The sequence below is a fragment of the Cervus elaphus genome, chromosome 20 (genome assembly GCF_910594005.1).
Source record: "Cervus elaphus chromosome 20, mCerEla1.1, whole genome shotgun sequence".
NCBI lineage: Eukaryota > Metazoa > Chordata > Mammalia > Artiodactyla > Cervidae > Cervus > Cervus elaphus.
Genome location: NC_057834.1, coordinates 137,123,938 through 137,142,035, shown reverse-complemented (window position 1 = coordinate 137,142,035; position 18,098 = coordinate 137,123,938). Strand labels below are relative to the sequence as shown.

The 18,098-nt window shown below is 36.2% G+C and overlaps 1 protein-coding gene across 3 annotated transcripts in view; it reads right to left on the bottom strand.

The window, feature by feature from the left end:
* Window positions 1-1,478: 1,478 nt before the first annotated feature.
* Window positions 1,479-18,098, bottom strand: part of RBM44 (RNA binding motif protein 44) — a 28,485-nt gene continuing 11,865 nt past the window's right edge. For 2 of the 3 annotated variants that reach the window (XM_043877476.1, XM_043877477.1), the window contains exons 9-16: window positions 17,417-17,531; window positions 16,402-16,530; window positions 14,491-14,570; window positions 14,318-14,391; window positions 12,184-12,472; window positions 6,828-6,973; window positions 6,550-6,694; window positions 1,479-2,281 (exon numbers count right to left, since the gene is read on the bottom strand). In XM_043877476.1, the coding sequence (XP_043733411.1) occupies window positions 6,571-6,694; window positions 6,828-6,973; window positions 12,184-12,472; window positions 14,318-14,391; window positions 14,491-14,570; window positions 16,402-16,530; window positions 17,417-17,531 (957 nt within the window). In that variant the 3' untranslated portion in view covers window positions 1,479-2,281; window positions 6,550-6,570. The remainder of the gene's footprint in view (window positions 2,282-6,549; window positions 6,695-6,827; window positions 6,974-12,183; window positions 12,473-14,317; window positions 14,392-14,490; window positions 14,571-16,401; window positions 16,531-17,416; window positions 17,532-18,098) is intronic. The other variant, XM_043877478.1, reaches the window with a different exon arrangement.

The following is an 18,098-nucleotide window of genomic DNA, read 5'->3' as shown; positions in this document are numbered from 1 at the left end:
ATTTTACTATTATGCCGGATAGATACTTTGTAATAAGTAACTGATCAATAATGAAAAAGAAGTTAAGTCAACATATAAAGAATTTCGGCTGAAAAACTTTTTTTTTTTTTTTTAAAAAGAAACCACCTGAAATATTGAGCTGCTCAGTTACACATATTATCTCTTTTGACCAGAATTAACACTGGCATTAGGCAGAGCCAATTTAGAATTTTCAGTCCCAATTTAGAATTTTTTGGGGATAGTCTCAGGGTATTTTACAACATTCTAGATCTCTGGTTATCTCTAAACATAACTACCTGTATATCCTAGCTGATATAGTTAAAGTGCTCTTTGGTGTCCCAGTAATACAGTATGAAATAAAAAATGATTCTGAGCAACAATTAATCATATTGAAATTATCTGAAACTTTGCTGAAGATATTTAGAAACTTGGATAATCTGACCAGTCTTTAAAATTCTCTAACAATTTTATATAATTAACCAATATCAAGTTAGAGAACTTAGAAAATATTGCTTTTTCACTTGTAGTTCTAAAGATTCATGAATTATTCTAGTTTCTACATTTTACTTGGGAAGTTTAATAACAGGGATCAATTTACATGGTCATTGTTAAAAACCTTTTGATCTAAAAGCTGCCTGATCTTTCCTTTATGTTTTGAAGAGGACATCTTTATTCCAAAAAATCTCAAAGTTATAATTTCAAGTGATCCTTTCTATAGTTCCCCAAAATGAATTCATTAATTTGGTCTCTATGTTTTTTAAAAGCGAATTCCACTTCATTAAATCCTTTTAGAAACAAATGACTAGAGGCAAAAATTCCATGGACAGAGAGGAGCCTGGTAGGCTACAGCTATGGGGTTGCAAAGAGTCAGACATGATTGAGCACACGAGCACATACATATACTCCTCACTGCCACTAGTGTGTTAAAAATAATGTCTGATCCATGTTTCAACCTCCTTTAAAAAGGTTACTCTGAATGTAGCCTTTTAATATAAACAGTCATTATAGGAAGCAATTTGCGTAATTCTAGGATTCTACTAACTTGATGTACAGCCCAAAGGAGAGAATCACTTACTAACCTGATGGTTATCAAATTTCATTTAATAGTGTCCTTTTAAATCATTATTATTACTTTCTGCATCCTGGAACTCAATTTCTGGTAAACATTTGGAGTGGATCTGGTAATAACTTGAGACAAATCAATATATGAAATAAGCCCAAAAATTCCATGGAAGAGAAAAAATTTGAAACCCAATAGTTTGATCTATAGCCTTACTGTCCATGTATATTTCATATAAACACTGGTAGGTTAATTTACACTTGGAATGCCATCAAATGTGCAGAAAGTATTAAAGTTTACTATAGATTCTACCTTTATTAAATATAATACACCAATTGTAAATGTTAAATAGGTAACTTTTAATCAAGCAATACCAGCTACATATTGAATGCTATAAACATTTTAAACATTTGAAGAAAATACATATTTAAGTGTTCATCTTACTATTAGTAAGACCCTAACTTTAAACAATATTATCTTTAAAAGTAAACAATTAAAATTTATGTTATCAGATAAAGCAAAAGAATAGGTCTTGAAAAGTGTTCCAATGTATACTCTAACCTAACAGAACTTCTTACAAAATGAACATAATCAATACAGTGACCACTTTATATTTAAGTAAACAGTTTACCAGAGCACAAACGGGTTCACTCTTCCTAGTGAAAACAGGGAAAATACATCTAAACCTATTAATGCATCACAACAGTAATTATTTTGGAAACTTAAAAACAACATACACGTTACAAAATGTGTATCTGTAGATCCAGTTTATCTGTTATCCTATGGTCCAATATAAGAGTCTTAAGACAACTGAAAACTGAAAATAAGAACTTCAGATAGATTATATTCTTCACATATAAAATAATACTTTCTATTGGTCAATATTTTAAAAACTGACTTAACACAGATTTTTTTTTTTAAATTGACACCATTTTTGTCTCTGCTCCAAAACATGCAGCTTCAAGTCTCTAAGTGAGAAGTTTGAAATACAAAGTCTATAAACATTAAAAAGTTATCTTTTAATTTATATATAGAGATCTTTATATTGTCAAAACAACAGTTGCTAGATTTTAAGAGATGGCTATATAAAGTAGAATATTATAACAGCTAACCCCATTTATCGAGCCTATTTAATTATATCATTTTGCTATTACCACAATTTTTTCCTAAGTGCTGGAGAACATTCTCTGTAGGAAGGAACTCATGCTTTCCAAGGAAATTCTAGAGGTCAAGAGAAGAAGGAAGAAACCAACAATAAAATGTTACACTAAATCCAAAATTCCGTAAAAGTACATAGTTATCAGTACACTTTATTACTAAACCAATCATTGTCAGTTAACTCATTTATCATATCAATTAATACCATATTTACTTATACACTTATATATGCTTGCCTGGTGGCTCAGGCGGTAAAGAATCCACCGGCAATGCAGGAGACCAGGGTTCAATCCCTGGGTCAGGAAGAACCCCCAGAGAACGGAATGGCAATCCACTCCAGTCTTCCTGCCTGGAGGAGCCTATCAGGCTACAGTCCATGGGGTCACAAAGAGTGGGACACGACTGAGCAACTAACACTTTCACTTTTCATACTTATTTGCCATTAATTTCTACCCCCTACTAGGCATATCACTAAACTCAGTAAATACTGAGACGTGGAAATACTGGATCATATAATTCTATTTTAATATTTGGAGGAACAGTCATACCATTTTCCACAATGGCTGCACTATTTTACCTTCCTATCAGCAATGCATGGGGAAGTTTCCAATTTCTCCACATCCTCACCAACACTTGTTATCTTCTGGTTTTATCAGGAGGATAACAGTCATTCTAATGGGTGTGGAGTGAATATCCCATTGTGGTTTTGGTTGTATTTCCCTAGTGATTAGTGATAATGAGCCTATTTTCATATGCTTATTGACCATTTGCATATCTTCTACAGAGAAATGTCTATTCAAATCCTTTGTCCATTTTTAAACTGGGTTGTTGCTGAGCTTCAGCTATTCTTTATTATATTTTGGATATCAATCCTTGTCAGATAAATGATGTACAAATACTCCCTCCTATTCTGTAGGTTGCCTTTTCACTATTGATAGTGCCGATACACAACAGTTTTAAATTTGACGCAGGTTATCTATCTTTTCTTGTCTGTGTTTTTGGTGTCATATCCAAGAAATCAATGACAAATCCAACAGTGTGAGGCTTTTCCTCTATTCTTAGATTTTAGTTCTAGCTCTTGGGGTGGTGCTGGGGACCCCCAACACAGTACATTTTACTCTCTTCCCAAGTTACGAGGTGCTTAGAACAGTTGCAGTACTTAATTCTCTCTCAACTTACAAGCTACTATTGTCTTATATTAATTACATTAGGCCCTATAAAATACCATTATTCTTGTTTTATATAGTATTAGTTGATCTATACACTTTATTCTTCAATTTGTCTGCGTCTCTGATCTTTCATCTGAAATAAGTTTTCTTCTTTCTAGAAAACACTCTTTAGTATTTTCTTTACTACAGTGGGTCTTCTAAGTAACAAATTATCTTAGCTTTTAGTTGAGTAAAAATAAATTTATTTCACATTTACTCCTGAAGGCTCTTTTTGTGAGTACAGAATCCTAGGTTGGTAGAATTATTTGACAGCTTCTGTTGAAAATCAGATGTCAGTTTAATTGCTGTCCTTTTTTTTCTCTAGTTGCTTTATGGCTAGCGTTTCTTTTTGTTTTTCAGTTTTCCTATGTGTCTGTGTCTGGATGTGCAGGTGAGCACCGCTTTTTTTCTCTTGCTTATTCCCTTATTCATAAAGCTTTGGGGCTCATTAAATGGTTTTGATTGACTTTCAGCAGCTTTGCATGGTGGTCACCAGGATCACATTCAAGCAGTTTTTCTGATGTACTGAGGTCTTTTTATTTTTCCTGATTGGCATTTGAAAGTTTTACTAAATTTCTAATATTTTATCATTTACATTTTTTTCAAATATTGTATCTGTTCTATTTTCTCCCTCTTTTTATTTTTTGGTTAAAATTCCAGTTGCACAAATTATTAGAGGTTTTCTTGGTATATCTTTGTTTCTTCTTTTTTGTGTTTTTCACCCCTTTATCTCTGTGCTTCATTCCACAATTTTTCTGACCTTTCCAATTGTCTAATATGCTATAGAACTTGTTAACTGAATTATTCATCTAAGTTATTCTGTTTTTCATTAATGGAATTTCCTTTAAAATATTTCCAGTTCTACCCTAAAATTCTTAACCCTGTTTTCTGTCTCCTTGAACATAGTATTAATTAGCTTTTGCTGTGCAACAATTAACTTTCACAGCTTAGTAGCTTAAAACAATGAGCATCTGTTTAGCCTCTGATTCTGCAGGTAGCAATGGGCTAGACTCCTCTGGGTGATTTGGCTCCCCTTGGTTGGGCTCACTCATGCCTCCACGGACAGCTGCCTGGTTGGTAGGTTATCTGCTGATCTGTGCTAGGTTCTGTCACGTGTTCAGGGGCAGCTGGATGCAGGGTGCAATGCCTCGGCTAGCCTCCATGTACAGCTGGCCCTCCATGTCTTCAAGTTCTGCACTTGCAGATTCAACCAACAATGGACTGAAAATATTTGAAAAAAAATTCCAGGAGGCTCCAAAAAGCAAAACTTGAAATCTACTGTGCTCTGGCAAATATTTATAGCATTTATATTGTATTTACAACTATTCATAGTTATTTAGAATAGTATTATTACATATTAGAAATAATCTAGAGATGATCTAAAGTATACAGGAGGATGTGTGTAGGTTATATGCAAGTCCCTTGGAAAGCAAGGAGAGCAAACCAGTCCATCCTAAAGGAAATCAACCCTGAATACTCAATGGAAGGACTGATGCTGAAGTTGAAGCTCCAATACCTTGGCCACTGATGTGAACAACCGACTCACTGGAAAAGACTGGGATGCTTGGAAAGACTGAAGGCAGAAGGAGAAGAGGGCAACAGGGGACAAAACAGTTGGATAGCATCACTGATTCAATGGACATGAACTTGGGCAAACTCTGGGAGATGGTGAGGGACAGGGAGGCCTAGCATGCTGCAGTCCATGGGATCACAAGGAGTTGGACATGACTTGGTGACTGAAGAATGCTATTTTATATAAGAGGTTTGGGTGACCTCTAATTTGGTATCTGCAGGGGTTCCTGAAACCAGTCTCCCATGGATGCTGAGGGGTGAGGGGTGACTATAGTCTCTTGTCCTCTAGCAGGTATCCTGGGTATCCCTATGTGGCTGCAGTAAATTTCCGAGAGAGCAGAGTGATCAAAGTCTCTTGAAGGCTAGGCTTGGAAATGGCACAAGCAAGTGAAAAGGTCAGTCTAGATTCAAGTGGTGGGAGAAGAGACTCCACTTCTTGGTCAGAGGAGGGTCCAAGTCACACGGCAGAGGGGGCATGGTTACAGGGAAGGAATAACTGTGGCCGTTTTTGCAAACCATCTACCACATGCTGTTATTGTTCAGTCACTCAGTCGTGTCTGACTCTTTTCGACCCCATGGACTGCAGCAGGCCAAGCCTCCTTGTGCATGGGATTTCCCAGGCAAGAATACCAGAGTGGGTTGCCATTTCTTGGTCTAAGGATCTTCCTGACCCAGGAATCGACCCTATGCCTCCTGCATTGGCAGGCGAATTCTTTACCACTGAACCATCAGGGAAGCCCCAATCTTCTCTTACCCTGGCCCAATAATTCATAGTATCTTGATAGCTCTCTTGTGTCTTCAAGCAGGCACAGTCTTTATATTTATTCAGCTTTTCTAACTATTTGCTGTGTAAAGTTGGCTTTACTCACCCAGACAGTTATAAATAGGAACAAGGCCTCATCCATTATTTTATAAACAGGGATTCTATGTTTGTATGTGGTAATTTAAAGTACACGCACAAATTCTTTGAAACACCTTTCTTCAAGAGTGTGGATTCACACAGTGACTTGCACCTGACAGACTGTGGTAGAAATGGTGGAGTATGACTCCTGAGGGTGGGGTCACAAAAGCCACTGCAGCTCCCATCTTGCACTCTCTCTGATGGCTCTTGCTCTGAAGAAGCCAGAGGCCGTGCTGTAAAGACACTCAAGCAGCCCTACAGCAGGGCCCACGTGGTGAGAAATAGAGGCCCCTGCCAACAGTCACGGGAAGAAGCTGTCTCAGGAGCACGTCCTCCAGTCTCAGTCAAGCCTCCTGATGACTACAGCCCATGCCAGCACTTTGATGCAACATCACGAGTCACAAAGCTAAAACCACCCAGCTATGTCATTCCTGAATTCTGACCTGCAAACTAGGTGATGATAAAGATTGCTTAAGTCAATTAATTTTGGGATAGCTAGTTTTGCATTAACAGTGAACTAATACAGTATGCTTGTTTTAGCTTTTGTAATATTATCTTATTATTTTCAATATAACTTTTATTTGAAAAGGAAATGGAATCCACAGCTTAAAATGTTTACTATTTAAATATGAAAGATATGACTGACTTACCTCTTATTGCTTCTTTTATTCCTAACTGGAAGCAGAGTTTTCCAAAACAGAGGAAGTCATTTCCACAATCGTATTAATAGATAAGCCATTCAGAAAACCTTTATGATTTACTCTTACTTCCTGAAGAGCATCTATAATGTGATCTCTATGCCAAAGGAAAACATACATGAGCATTTGTCTTTTCCAAAGTAGCACATTCTAAACATGGCTGTTATTGAAAGGAACTGTAGTTTTACACAAACTTTTAAAGCCAGTTAAAATATAACTGTAGTCATTACCTGCTAACTTCTGGATGTAGTTCAGCCAGTCTCTTCATGATCTTGGTAAAACTACGCAGGTTCAATGTATTTGGAGGTATGAATTGAATAGGTGTATCAGGTAATAATTTAGTAGACTCAATCTGTTTACAATTCTTCTTTATACCCTAAATAAACATTTTAAAGTTTTATTTAAATCAGTGATGATTACAGAGGCAATTCAGCCTATTCTGATTTTAAAAGTTACAAATAGTAAAATCAAAATTTCTAAAACATCTATTTTGAGATTATTTTTTTTCTACCAAGTATATTTACTTGAAATGTATTCAGGGCCACTTATTTTAAAAAATGCCAAACACATGGCAAGTATATGGGCTATGTTGAAATTAGCCTTTTTCAAAAAGGATTACTCATCTGATCCACAGGACTCAGAAAATGTTAACTATTTTCTCAATTTTCCCTAAGATAGGACATAACCAGTTTTAGATGCATAGGAGAGAGGTTCATTCATTACATACAATGGATATCTTAGGCTTAGGGCATGAAGGCTTCATTCTTTTACCCAACCTGACAGAGAAAGGATAGTCTACATGGTAATTATATATACATATTTATATCTTATAATCTGTGTCTTATTTACTAAACATTTAATGAACAATCTATATGCCCAGAACATGCTGGGGAGGGGGGAAACTAGTGCTATAAAATAGAACCATCAGTTATATATCTTATAATTAAACTGAAGAGACAAAATTAAAATGATCAATTAATTACTATTAACCATCCAAAATATCAACTACTTCTGCTTCACTGACTATGCTAAAGCCTTTGACTGTGTGGATCAAAACAAACTGTGTAATATCCTTAAAGAGATGGGAATACCAGACCACCTTACCTGCCTCCTGAGAAACCTGTATGCAGGACAAGAAGCAACAGTGAGAACCAGGCATGGAACAACCGATTGGTTCAAATGTGGGAAAGGAGTACATCAAGGCCGTATATTGTCACCCTACTTACTTAACTTATACGCAGAGTACATCATGCGAAATGTTGGGCTGGATGAATCACAAGCTAGAATCAGGATTGCAGGGAGAAATATTAACAACCTGAGATATGCAGATGATACCACCCTAATGGCAGAAAGTGAAGAGAAACTAAAGAGCCTCTTGATGAGGGTGAAAGAAGAAAAGTGAAAAGGCTGGCTTACAGCTCGACATTCAAAAAACTAAGATCATGGCATCTGGTCCTATTACATCATGGCAAATAGATGGGGAAAATGTGGAAACAGTGTCAGGTTTCATTTTCTTGGGTCCAAAATCAATGTGGATGGTGACTGCAGCCACAAAATTAAAAGACGTTTACTTCTTGGAAGAATAGCTTTGTCAATCCTAGACATTGTTTTAAAAAGCAGAGACATCACTTTGCCGACAAAGGTCCATATAGTCAAAGCTATGGTTTTTCCAGTAGTCATGTATAGATGTGAGAGTTGGATCATAAAGAAGGCTAAGCACTGAAGAACTGACGCTTTCAAAGTGTGGTGCTAGAAAAGACTGTTGAGAGTCCCCTGGACTGCAAGGAGATCCAACCAGTCCATCCTAAAGGAAATCAATCCTGAATATTCACTGGAAAGACTATGATGAAGCTGAAGCTCCAACACTTTGGCCACTTGACGCGTAGAGCCAATTCACTGGAAAAGACCCTGATACAGGAAAAATTGAGAGCATGAAAAGGGGGCAACAGAGGATGAGATGCTTGGATGGCATCACTGACTCAATGGACATGAGTTTGACAAAACTCAGGGAGATAGTGAAGGACAGGGAAGCCTGGCAAGCTGCAGTTCATGGGCTGCAGAGTCAGACACGCCTTAGTGACTGAACAACAACAATGCAAGTAGGCTATAAATTGTATGAAACCACTGTACATCCCATAAAAGTTCAACAAGGAAAGAGCTGACACTTTCAATCTAGATGAAATTCATGGTAAGATATATAAAATATTAGATCTCCCAAATCACAATGTTATATATTTTAAATATTTGCCTATTGCCTTATCTCCTTCATTAGATTTAAGCTCTTTGAGTTGATCAGTCGTGTCCCAACTCTCTGTGACCCCATGGACTGCAGCCTACCAGGCTCCTCTGTCCATGGGATTTTCCAGGCAAGAATACTGTAGCGGGTTGCCATTTCCTTCTCCCGGGGATCTTCCTGACCCAGGGATCGAACCTGAGTCTCCCGCATTGCAGGCAGACACTTGACTGTGAGGCAGGAGGGAATCACCTTAAGCTCTTTAACAGCACAGATTTTTGTCTGTTTCGTTCATTGCTATTTTCCCGCTGCCTGCAATAGTGTACACAGTTGGTATACTATTCGCTAAATAAATAATTCTGATGTAATAGTTTAGATAGCAGTTGAAACCACAGAGAGGATGGGTTTTCCAAGAAAGCCAAGTTACTAGTAAATAACAGTTTGTGGTGGTGTTGTGTGTTATTCAATGTCGTGTCCAACTCTTTGCGAACCCATGGACTGTAGCCTCTGTCCATGGGATTCTCCAGGCAAGAATACTGGAGTGGGCTGCCGTTTCCTTACGGACTGAGTACACTGTCCATGACAGGTATTGTTCTGAGGAATTTTCTGTATTAAACTCACTTAAAGCTCACAACATTTGTGAGGCAGGAAAACTTATCCCCATTTTAAAACAAGGACGCTCAGACACAGAGGGTGGTAACTTGCCTAGCCCATGATGAGTAGGTAGTAAAGCCAGGTTAAGAATCGGTTCTTCTTAATCATCAAGCTCTACCTCTTGTTATAGACAATAAATATTTTATAAATGAATGAATATAATGAAAAAATGTTAATCTGAGAAGAAAGGTGACAGGAAGCTGCTAGAAAAGTAAGAGTACAATTTAACAAAGACGCAATAAGAGCTGCCCTGTCCACAGACTCGAGGACAGCAGACTTCTGGCCTAGCCCATGGTGCCCTATTTACAACACATGACCTTCCCTCTACCAGCTCCATGGCCTGCTGCCTCTGCTGACAGGACCAAGAGTGCTGTTATTACCTGAACCCATGAACACCAAAATCAGGCTGGATCAGATTCCCTGTCTAAAGAATGTGGAACTGGAACACAGAGCAAATGAGTTAGTTAAATGATTACAGAAGCTTGAACTGAAAAATACTGTAGTCAGAATTAAGCAAAATAAAGCCTCCTGGAGGGTGAGAGAAGTCGTGAACAGACAGAGAAAGCCAGTGTGCAGAGAGAAGCAGAAGAAAGGCACTTACAGGGATGTAGAGGCAAGAGACCAGGTGAGGGGCAGGGAGGAGCCACAGCTCCCAAAGCTCTAGCTCAAGTCCCCCTGTATCCCAACTGTAGTTTCTTTCCTTCCTTCCTACTATGGATTGAAGTTACGCACCAAAAAACCCATCCTAAATACCAAGTGTCACTAAATGAAAGGAAAAGAGGTTAAAGAAAGGAATGACCAACATCAAATGGGCTAAATGGTCAAAATGAGGGAAGACAGGGGGAAAGACCAATGATAATGTCACTAGTGACTATAGAAAGAGCACTATAAATAAAATTTTAAGAGACTGAAGTCAGATTATTACAATGAAGAAAAGGAATAATCAAAGAAACCCAGACATTGGATATAACTACTTGTTTGGGAGGTTTGACAGGAAAAACACAGAACAAATAAGGACGGTCATGTCAAAAGAATGAAAAGTCAAGTGGAAATGTTGGCAGGATTAGGAAGAGCTGTGCATAACTCTAAGTGGAGAAAGGCCTGTGAGTAGAAACAGAGTCACTAATGGTACAGAAAAACAATGGTATAACTCCAGGAATTAGTGGAAAGGATGGGATACAGACACAGGGAGAAGAGATCCCTTTATCTTACTTTCAAGGGAAAAAAAAACTAAATTCATTTACTCAACAAATATGTTTTCCTTTCATCCATTTATTAAAAAGGGATTTTCTCTGATCTGTAGAGTCCAGCTAACTACAGTAAAAATCCAAGTAGGATTTTTTAATGGACAGTGACAAGCAGAATTATGAGATTTATGGGCAAAGACAGTGGAATAGCCCAAACAATTCTGGAAAAGAATAAAGTTGAAGGACTAATTCTACTTGATTTCAAGACTCACTGAATGCTATAATAATCAAGATATGTAGTACTGGTGGAAAATTTGAGAAAGAGGTAGAAAAGACCACTCTAGAAATAGACCCACCCAAATATGGTCAATTGATTTTTTGACGAAGGCACAAAGATAATTCAGTGGAGATCAGCTAATCTTTTCAACAACGATGCTAGAACAATTCCATACACAAAACAAAAACACAAACCAAAAGCCTCCTCAATTTATATCTCACATATAATATAAAAATGAACTCCAAATCTTTGTGACCATGGGTTATGCAGAGGTTTATGTAGAAATGTAGAAACAACACTAAAAACACACTTTAAAAAACCTGATAATTGCAATTTGTCAACATTTAAAACTCCTGCTCTGAGAATACACTTAAAATAATGCAAAGTACAGGCTGGGAAAAGTATTTGAAAATTTCATACTTTGATATGATAAATGATTTATCTTCAAAATATGAAAACCTCTTAGAACTCAGTAATACAATGCATTAAGCTAGCTGAAAGAAGCCAGACTAATAAGGCTATAACATTCTGTTCACAGGATGGTCTATAAAAGGTACAATTATACTAAAAGGAACAGGAAACAGAGCAGAGCACAGGGCTGTGTTGAAGTGATGGAACTGATCTGTATCTTAATTTGGCAGTGGTTACATGCCTATGTACATATGTCTAAACTCAAGACAGCAAAGAGAGTGAATTTTACTGCATGTAAATTAAAGAAGAAATCTATGGCATGCCTATAGGATGCCAGGTATTTTCTTGAGCAGTACAGAGATAAGAATGAGTAAGCCTCAACTTTATCACCTTCCTTGTACTATTTAAAACCTCAACGAGGTAAAGAGGAGAGCACACATAATATAAATGACTATATTTTATGGTTTTAATAATTATGAGATAAGGTTAGCTATGAAAAAAAGAGAATGACGAAAGTGTAAGTAGCCACTTACAGAGTAATACTGTCCAAGATAAAGAGATAAAAAGACTGCACAGAATTGACAAAGAGCCTAGTTAAGGAGAAATGAGTTTCTCTGCAACAAGGTCTGCAAAGATCTGTTTCCTCCAGGAGCAACTGGAGTTGTACAGAAGCAGCCTAGTCTGGAGTCAATGTTAGAAACTATTCAGATTAACGTCCTTATTCCCATTTCATGATGCTTTCCTAGAGTTATTTGTATACAGAGTTACTTATTGAAATACAGCATACGAGACAACCACTTAAGGGTTTGGTCAAGAAAACTAACCTTTTGGTCAAAAGGGAAGAACTCACTGTCTTGCTCAGACCCCAGCTGTCTCGGCCGAGTTCTGGGCAGTCTAGAAATAGAGGAGGGTGAGCTGATTTCTTTGCTGGTGCTTTTTTCCAAATTACTGAAACTAACTTTATTTCCATTTTTGGAGGAAAGTGGTGATGTATATTCTCCAGGAGTTTTGACAAGCCGCACATTTACTGATTTCCCATTTATTTCTATACCATTCATTTCTTTCACAGCCATCTTTGCATCACTGTTTTTTTTAAAAGCAAGAGATGCATATCTAAAACATAAAAGCAGAAAACCAAAAGGTTCTTGTTAAGGACTTTAAATGGCCTTAAACATCATTGTGTAATAATTGGCTAGCGTGTATCTTTCACAATAACTACTGCTCTTAAAAATAAAAAAGTCACCACACTTACCTTGGGATCAGGAAGAATACTTAAAAGACAACTAAATAAAAAACAACTCAAAGATGGAAAATAAAACAGCCATTTCTTCTGAATTATCGATTAATTTTATATAAAAATTTAATGTAAAGCATTTGCAAAGTTCATACATGACAGAGTTACTACACAGATTAGTGTTCTCAGGACAATTAGTTATCCACATTAAAAAATTAAAATTAATCCCTATATACATAAATGTGTCTGAAAGATACATTGAATACATTGAAGGCTTGAATGTGAAAGGAAAAATTTAAATAGAAGAGAATGTCCTATGGTCTTGTACTGAAAAAATACGTAGTCCAAAAAGAGTTGGAAAATCTAACCAGAATTTTAACTTTCTAAGTGAGAAGGCTGGGCAAGAGCCCTCCTTCTGAAAGTGCCAGCTCTAGACAGTGTAAATGCCAGAATATATATCAACTCTGAAGGGCAGATGTCTTCAAAAGATGGGACCATGATTAATCTTTGTAACCTCCTTATATTTTTGTATTTAATTATATTTCCTAAATTTTCATACAGAATGTATAATACGTCAAGGAATAAAAATACATAGTTTCTCTTTTTCAAAGGATTCAATAAGACACTAAAAGAATCTTTCACACCAAGTATAATAGTAATAATACTCTTAGGAGCACAACACTACTTTTAATATACTGAAATATATTAACATATTAATAGGTCAAAAAAAGCATATGATCTTAAGTCTATACATTTAAGACAAAATGAAACACTTACTTTTAATAAATTTCAACCTAACTACAAATGGAATCCTTTTAAAATGTATTTTAATTTTTCATATCTGAAATAAAAAGCTATACTTTTTTGTGATAAAACACTAAAGCCATTTCCATTAAGCTATCACCATTCTTATTTGATACTTTTGAATGCTCTGATAATGTCACAAAAAAGGAAGTAGCAACATATGTATTAGAAATGACTATCTGTAGATAATATAGTCGTCTACCTAAAAAATAAAGTATCAACTGAAAAGTAATTAAAATAATAAAATTGAATATAATTTTCTGAGTGCCCATTACATGCCAGGCTTTATTTCTAAAGGCTTACTTATTTACTTCATAACAGTTTCACAGCAATGCTATGTAGGTAGCATCATTATCCTCCAACTTTATAGATGCAGAGTCTGAGATACAGAAAGGTTAAATAACTTGACCAAACTTATTCATCAAGTTGCTGATGGAGCTGGGAAGTGAATCCAAGCCATCTAACTGTAGAGCTTGTTCTCTTAACTAATGTACTCTACTGCCCCCCATGAAATGGTATGAAACAAGGTAACTTCAGAAAACTCAGAAATTCTCCTGTATCTCATTAGTAACACGTTAAAAAGTATAATGAAAGAAAGACTTGATTAAGAAGAGCACCAATGAATGACTGCAGCTATCTGTCAATGTGTATTCCTCTTCTGGGCTGTGAAAGTGTTAGCATTAATCACTCGGTTGTGTCCGACTCTTTGTGACCCCATGGATTATAGCCCACCAGGATCCTCTGTTCATGGAAATCTCCAGGCAAGAATACCAGAGTGGGTTGCCATTTCCTACTCTGGGCTGCAAAACTCCTGGTTTAATCACCAAAGTGGTTGACATTTAGTCAGAGAAGACCCCTGATTAGACCTACACACACCAGACACCCAGTAAAGGTACATCTATTGAATTTGGGAAACATACCTGTAATTAGGAGAAGAGTCATAAATTGAAATGTCAGAAATTTCATATTTCTGGAAATAAGACCTTAAATCAGCCTAAAAGAAGATAAATAAAAGTTTGTGAAAGGCAGAACAATCAAGATATGAACACTGATAGATCTGAAAGTGAAGCTCACAAAATAAATCCTGGCATACCTCAGACACTGAAGGGCAGAGACCACCAACATGTATCAAGTAACCTTTCTCTCTTCGTAAGGGTTCCACTTTCTTTATTTCTGCTTGTAGATAAACATGATATATAGCAGAAGATAATCATTATTGTATCAATATTTTTGACAGAATGTAACAATTGTTAGATTTCATTTTTTATTATCACAAAGATTATTATAAAGCTATTAGCAAATATCAGTACTAGGCTGAAGAGTAATAGCCTGAAGTATAGTTTCAAAATTTCTGGGATTTAATCATACCATGATAAAAATAAAGAGGTTGGATTGGTTGATATTTAGTCCCTTGTGGCTCAAAAATGGATCAATAACATCTAATTAATTACATCAACCACTAAAAAAAGTATCCTCCATTTATCTCTGATTCAGAGAGTGCTATCTAGGATGTTGGATGCACCCAGGATGCTCTGTGTGGACGCTGGTGAGGGCTCTCTTTACATACATTCCTTTGCTAGCAAAACATCATACCAGGGAAACATCTAAATCAGACAAAAATATCAACAGCAGGTATTATTTTAAAAAACATAGATATCGGAATTATAGATTCATTTGATGACATTTTCATGATTTCTATTTTGAAGGAAACCTGGTCTGAAATCAAAAAGAATTTAGTGAACTGAGATTCTTTCAAGTTACCACCAAAATCTAAACCTGGCGCATAGAGGGTGAACAATAAATATCTGAGGAACAGATTCTTAGAGTAGTTCTATTTGTGATTTATAACTATTTATGATATAGGGTATTGGTAAGTTTTATTTTTTCATTAAATAATAATAGTAGCATAACACTTCTTGAGTGCTTTCCATGTTCATGCAATATGCTAACACTTTATATGCACCATCTCTTGTAATGCTCACAGATACCCTGTTAAGTTGCAACCATTACCGTGTCCACTTTCCAGATAAGGATACTGATGTATTGGACAAATCCAATAAGCGGTGGTGCTGAAATTTAGGCAGAATCCTTCATCCTTAGGCAATTAATACCTAACCTTCTTCATTAAGTTACTTTAACTTGTTATAATCTCTTTCGTTTATAATGTACTGTATAGAGAGAATGAATTACTTATCTTTATAATTTTACATTGGGGTGTGGAGGGAGCAAGGAGCTACAATATAGTAGAAAAGGCAATAAATAAGAATCAGGAGACATACACTGTACCCATCACCTCACCTTCACCAGTTTAGCCTATCTACTAAATACCCCACGGGTAGAATGCTGTACCTGGCACTGGGCATAGGCAGTGAACAAAACCTCAGAGTTGATATTTTGAGTGTGGGAAGGCAGTTAAAATATCAAGTAAGCAAACTACACAGCATTTGATAAGTGATACAGAGAAAAATAATGCAAAGAAAGAAAAAAGTACTTACAATAAAACTAGGCAATATGATGCCATTTATTTTAAACTATATATGTATATTAAACATAAGGATAAAGAAACACATTGAAGAATGGTAATGAATATTAGTAGTTATTGCAGGTTAGAGACAGTTCAGATAATTTTAACTTTTATATTTTGCTTAAAAATCTTAAACATTATTTATAAAACAGGGAAAAAATAAAAGTATCCTATTATGTCAAAAGAACAAAAATCCATAGAAATATATAAAAGAAATAGGAGAAAATAGCATATCATTAGAAATGACAGAGGGGCAGTAATCTCAGCTACTAGAGGAAATTCCAACCTTCATAAGCAATTAAATGCCATCTAAAGATGAAAACATTCTTGAAGCGGACTAAGTTATTAGCATGTGGCAAGCAAACGGGAATAAAATGTTAAAACAGTGCGCCTCCCCCCCCCCAATAATACAGAAGAAAGTAAGCACTATCTTATGAATGAGCTAGGTTAGGGTTTCTTAGTAAACTTTTAAGAACCAACCAAGTGTAAACTTCGGGTCCCCTTTGTCTTGTTCTATCTGATTTTCTTGTATGCCTGAGAAGTCTGCTCCAGTCAGGTTCTCTTTAGCATCAAACCAGTCTTCATTTACTTCTCGGTAATTTCTGCAGTCTGAGAAATTGAACAGAATTAGCAATGAGTTATATATAACGTTTAACATTGGGATGTTACCTGAGTGATCTGCCTCCCAGTTTTAATTAACACGGATTCCTAGCTTATTCAAAGTCTTATTTTCCTGATTACAAAAAGTTATTTATTTATGTCTGGCTGCGCTGGGTCTGGGGCTGCCTGTGGGCTTTCCCAGCTGCAGCGGGCAGGGGCTCCTCTTCACTGTGCTGAGCGAGCTCCTCACTGTGGCGGCTTCTCCCGATGTGGTACACGGGCTCTAGAGCTTGGGTTTCAGTAGTTGAGGTACATAGGTTCAGCTGCTCTGCAGCCATGTGGGATCCTCCCAGGCCACAGAGCAAACCTCTGTCCCCTGCATTGGCAGGTGGATTTTTAACCACCGCATAACCAGAAAATTCCCATATTTTTATGATTTTTAATTATCCTTTACTGAAGAAGAAACATCTTTATAAACAGAATAATAGTAAACATCTGTAAAAAGGGGTTAAGCAGTGCTACAGGTCTTTATTTCATTAAAAAGTGAATTAATGATCTTTCTGGAATGATCATAATCTTTTCATAGAGAAAACTAAAAAAACAAACCAAAAACCACACAGTTTACAGAGATATAAACTGGACAGAAGAAAGAATTTTTGAATTGAAAAACATGAATCAGAAGAATAAGTCTGTATTATTATTTGGCATTGTCAGATATATTAAGTAACCTTAAAGGTATCAAGTAGATGTAATAAGAACATACTTAACATTCATAATCAGAATTTTGTCATTCAGTTAATTAAAAAGTTTAACCTAATAGATTGGCAGAAGAGATATTTTAAATTTTATTATTTACTTTCTGGCAATAACACAAGACAAACATTTTTATACTAACCTTTATCATCAAGCTTTAGCTGACTCAAGTCTACATCTATATCACCATTTTTTGAACCACCCTTTTCAGGTGATTTATCTTGTTTAGGATGACCATTGTCAAGTAACAGAGGTGTCTGAGGATTAATAACAAAAATAATAAATAAGGACTAACAGTTATTATGCACTCTTACTATGTGACAGGTAGCTTTATTGGCATTATTTATCCCTCACAATAAGAAAGACTGAGAGACAAAATAATTACCAACCCAATTCACAGATGAACAAACTGGACCTAAGTAACCTGTTTATTTAGTCTTATGTCTGTCACACACGAGAATTATGATTTGAAACTAGCTATACAGTGGAAGCAACAGTTAGAACTGGACATGGAACAACAGACTGGTTCCAAATAGGAAAAGGAATATGTCAAGGCTGTATATTGTCACCCTGCTTATTTAACTTATATGCAGAGTACATTATGAGAAATGCTGGGCTGGAAGAAGCACAAGCTGGAATCAAGATTGCCAGGAGAAATATCAATAACCTCAGATATGCATATGACACCACCCTTATGGCAGAAAGTGAAGAAGAACTAAAGAGCCTCTTGATGAAAGTGAAAGAGGAGAGTGAAAAAGTTGGCTTAAAACTCAACATTCAGAAAACCAGGATCATGGCATCCAGTCCCAACACTTCATGGCAAA